The sequence below is a fragment of the Ursus arctos genome, unplaced genomic scaffold, assembly GCF_023065955.2.
Source record: "Ursus arctos isolate Adak ecotype North America unplaced genomic scaffold, UrsArc2.0 scaffold_22, whole genome shotgun sequence".
Lineage (NCBI taxonomy): Eukaryota > Metazoa > Chordata > Mammalia > Carnivora > Ursidae > Ursus > Ursus arctos.
In genome coordinates, this window is record NW_026622897.1 from 18,604,521 (window position 1) to 18,607,680 (window position 3,160).

At 44.2% G+C, this 3,160-nt stretch overlaps 1 protein-coding gene across 1 annotated transcript; it reads left to right on the forward strand.

Annotated features, from left to right (window-relative positions):
• The first annotated feature begins 328 nt into the window (after positions 1-328).
• Positions 329-2,601, forward strand: TMEM225 (transmembrane protein 225). The gene is made up of 4 exons (XM_044386581.3): positions 329-506; positions 1,118-1,264; positions 1,515-1,649; positions 2,378-2,601. Exons 1-4 carry the CDS (start codon positions 329-331, stop codon positions 2,599-2,601), a joined length of 684 nt encoding a protein of 227 aa, XP_044242516.1.
• Positions 2,602-3,160: the final 559 nt, after the last annotated feature.

Consider the following 3,160-nt stretch of genomic DNA (forward strand, 5'->3'; position numbering starts at 1 on the left):
TAAAGGGTAGCTCTCTTAGGACCTGTAGTCCCCTTGGTCTTTCCACTGCGCTAGTCGCCAGGGTCAAGGGTCAAGCAAAGAGAGCATTCCATGGCAGTTGGCAGCCCTGACAGCAGACCGGCCCAGATATAGGAGTAGCGGGGAGGGGGATTTATCTTCTCTGTTCCATAGTTTACATCAGCCCCTCCATGTCCAATGCCTCTGCAATCACTAAGAGTTTAGACTTTGCTTGTCCTCCTGTGAAGAAATAATCAAATCAGAGAAGACAAATCAGAGAAGATCCATGTGAGATATTGGTGGTGGTCTCAGCTAGAAAGCCCTGCTCGCAATGGTGAATGTATCGCTCAGAAACATCCAGGCCATCAACATGTTTTTCTCCTCCTGGGCCTTAGTCTTCATGGCGATAGGAATCCTCATGGAAGAATGGGTTGAACTGACATTGGAAACAAAGAAAAATACAGTAAGCCACAGTCCCTGGATCTGTTGCACCATTCTTTGGCCAGAAGGTCAGAACTACACTATGGAAAGAGACGGGTGGAGAGGGAGGGTTCCTCTTTCCTTGATTTCCTTTTATCTCACCAGCTTACTCGTTGTTCTCTGGGGCACCTTCCTTGGGCTGCACTGCGCCCAGTTCCATAATCAATGGTCAAAGCCAATGCCCAAATCTCACCATTTTGCATATTTTGGGGAAAAGCTTAGAAGCTCACAGACTTAATTGCTGGACATCTGAGAAGTGTTCCCAGCAGCAGCAGGGTAATCAGCTCATCTAGACCACGAGGGCATAAAAGAAAGGTAATTGGCAACAAGGAAAATACCTTGTATTGGCACTAGAGGAGGACAGATGAAATGTATTGAACCAGAAATCGTTCTGAGAAAAAAATAGAAGAAAAAGAAGCTTTTAGAGACTCAGAGAGAGAGAGCAGTTTCCTCTGGTTCTCTCTCCCACTCAACTTGAAGCTCCCCGCCTCTTTATTCTTTCCCCTTATCCCTCTTTATTATTTAATCAAATCTTTTTACCCCATTCCAATTCTTACCTAGAGATTTGTGGTCCTCAGGTGGAAATGAGCCTAGAAGAAATCTCTGTCCTTCTCTCAACACAGCTTCTGCTTTCCAACAGATGGCCTGCAACTGGTCAGGATCATGATGATTTCGGTTCTCAGCTTATCCTTCTTCCATAATTTGTTCCTGGGTTTGGAATTCACATATCTGATTCCTCAAACTAAACATGTCCTCTTCATCACTGTCATCGTCAGTGTCTTCACAGGTAACTTCCTGGTTCCCCTGACACAGGCTTGGAGACAGACTTGGTTTATGGGTCCAAGCTACAGCCTTCCTAGTTCTTTGGCTCAGAGATGCAGCTTCTGAATTGGATCGACCACTGAGGGGGATTGGTTTTAGGACAAGGTGCAGGTGTATAGGGTGGAGGCTTGGAAGTCATAGCTTGGGTTAAGGCTTGAGTAGAAGAACCAAAGTTCTCCAGAAGGGACTTTTTTCTCCTTTTGTCTGAACAAAAGGTATCCTTCTGCTCTGTGCACTCCTCCTGTATCATCAAAAGCTAAGGCAAGGTCAATCCGTGTACTACTCCAGTTACAAGATCACCTGGGTCATTTTCACTGCCTACTTAACCGTTTGCCTCTTTATGGTCTCTGGTGAGTATATTCAGGGCCCCTGATGGGTGATAAGAACCAGTCAATCCCTGATAGAGAGGAGAGGAAAAAAGGATGGGGAAGGGGCATGGGGAAAAGGTGCCAACCCTTGCGTGTTAAAGGGCTAAAGTTCCAGTAGACTGGCGCTCTGAGGACAGTTCCTCCAAGGGTAGAGTTGGAGATTAGGGCTGTATGAAATATTCAATAAGCTTGCTTCAAGGGCAACTCTCATTTCTGCCATTTCTACAGTCTTTCACCGCCTCCCACTTCAGGACAGAGATAAGCATCAAAGTCACGACCAAAGAGAGTGGCTGATACGGAATGTTTGCTAATGTGGAGAGGGACAGGGTACCCTGGGCGTCCAGGGTGGTGCCGAGGCACTTTGAATTCAGAGACAAGCAATTTCTGATGTTAAATGGCCACACACCAACACTGGGGACCCTCCTTTTCTTATAAAGTCTTTAGATTTTCATTTGGAGTTGCACTTACAAACTCAGAAGCACGTCTCCTTTCAAAACGAGTCTTTAGTGTTTTTGCGTGTGCAGCATTTAAGCTATTTTGCATATGCTTCTCATCTCTTCCACAGAGCCTCCCCCTCCCCAAGGGTTTGGGCAGTTCAAAGGGACCCAGTGGGCTTTGGGTTGGCGTTTCTCTGCTGACCCAGAGGGACATGTTTCTGTGACTCTCCATTGTGCCTTCATCACCCTCCCCCTGCCTTCTCTTTTCCCCAGGAATCCTCTCTTTCCTAGAGTGCAAGCAGTCCACCAAGATTTTTCCCTGCCTGACCCTCATCCATACGCCTGAGAAAGAAAGTCAGGACATAGAGGAATCTGACAGTTCTATCAAAGTTGTTCCCTCACCAGAAGCAGCAATACCTCGTAGTATTGTTCACACAAAGGACGATTCTCCAAACAGACCACAACTCCAAACACGTCGTGTAACCTGGGCTCTATGACTTGGCATTCGATCTTTCCGTATATACTTAATGGAAACATGGAAACAGCCTTGCGTGTTATGTCCTGTGTGTCTCTACAACCATATTGTCTGTGTTTGACGTTGTTTAATGACTGTGCCTGGGTTAGGGTCTGTAAGAAGATTCAGAGCGTTGCTCTTTTTTTTTATTTTTAATCCCATCCTGCTGGACAAATAGTTTCTTCTATTTGTTCTCACCGTTTAATAACATTTGTTATTCATATAATAAATATTATCATATAACTCATACTCGCTGTATTGTTAACTCTATACACCACAAAGATTGAAATAATATAGAATACCTTTTGTACTTTATTTTATTGTGAAATATTTCAAGCGTTTGGACAGAATACAGAACAGTATGATACACACCTGTGCACGCATCACTCAACTTTACGAAATTCTAACATTATGCCCGATTTGCTTTAGATATTTTCAAATTAAATTTATAGATAAAAGTGATATTCGCCTAAGCATTTCCCTGATCTCATTTCCCTCCCTTGTTTCTTTTCACAAAATAATTTTAATGATGCGTTGCTGAT

Excerpts from the sequence above, each read along its gene's own strand:
- TMEM225 (XM_044386581.3), top strand. The coding sequence starts at position 329 with ATGGTGAATGTATCGCTCAGAAACATCCAGGCCATCAACATGTTTTTC. Across the intron at positions 1,265-1,514 it reads CATCGTCAGTGTCTTCACAG|GTATCCTTCTGCTCTGTGCA; the intron begins GTAACTTCCTGG and ends TCTGAACAAAAG. Across the intron at positions 1,650-2,377 it reads TTGCCTCTTTATGGTCTCTG|GAATCCTCTCTTTCCTAGAG; the intron begins GTGAGTATATTC and ends TCTTTTCCCCAG.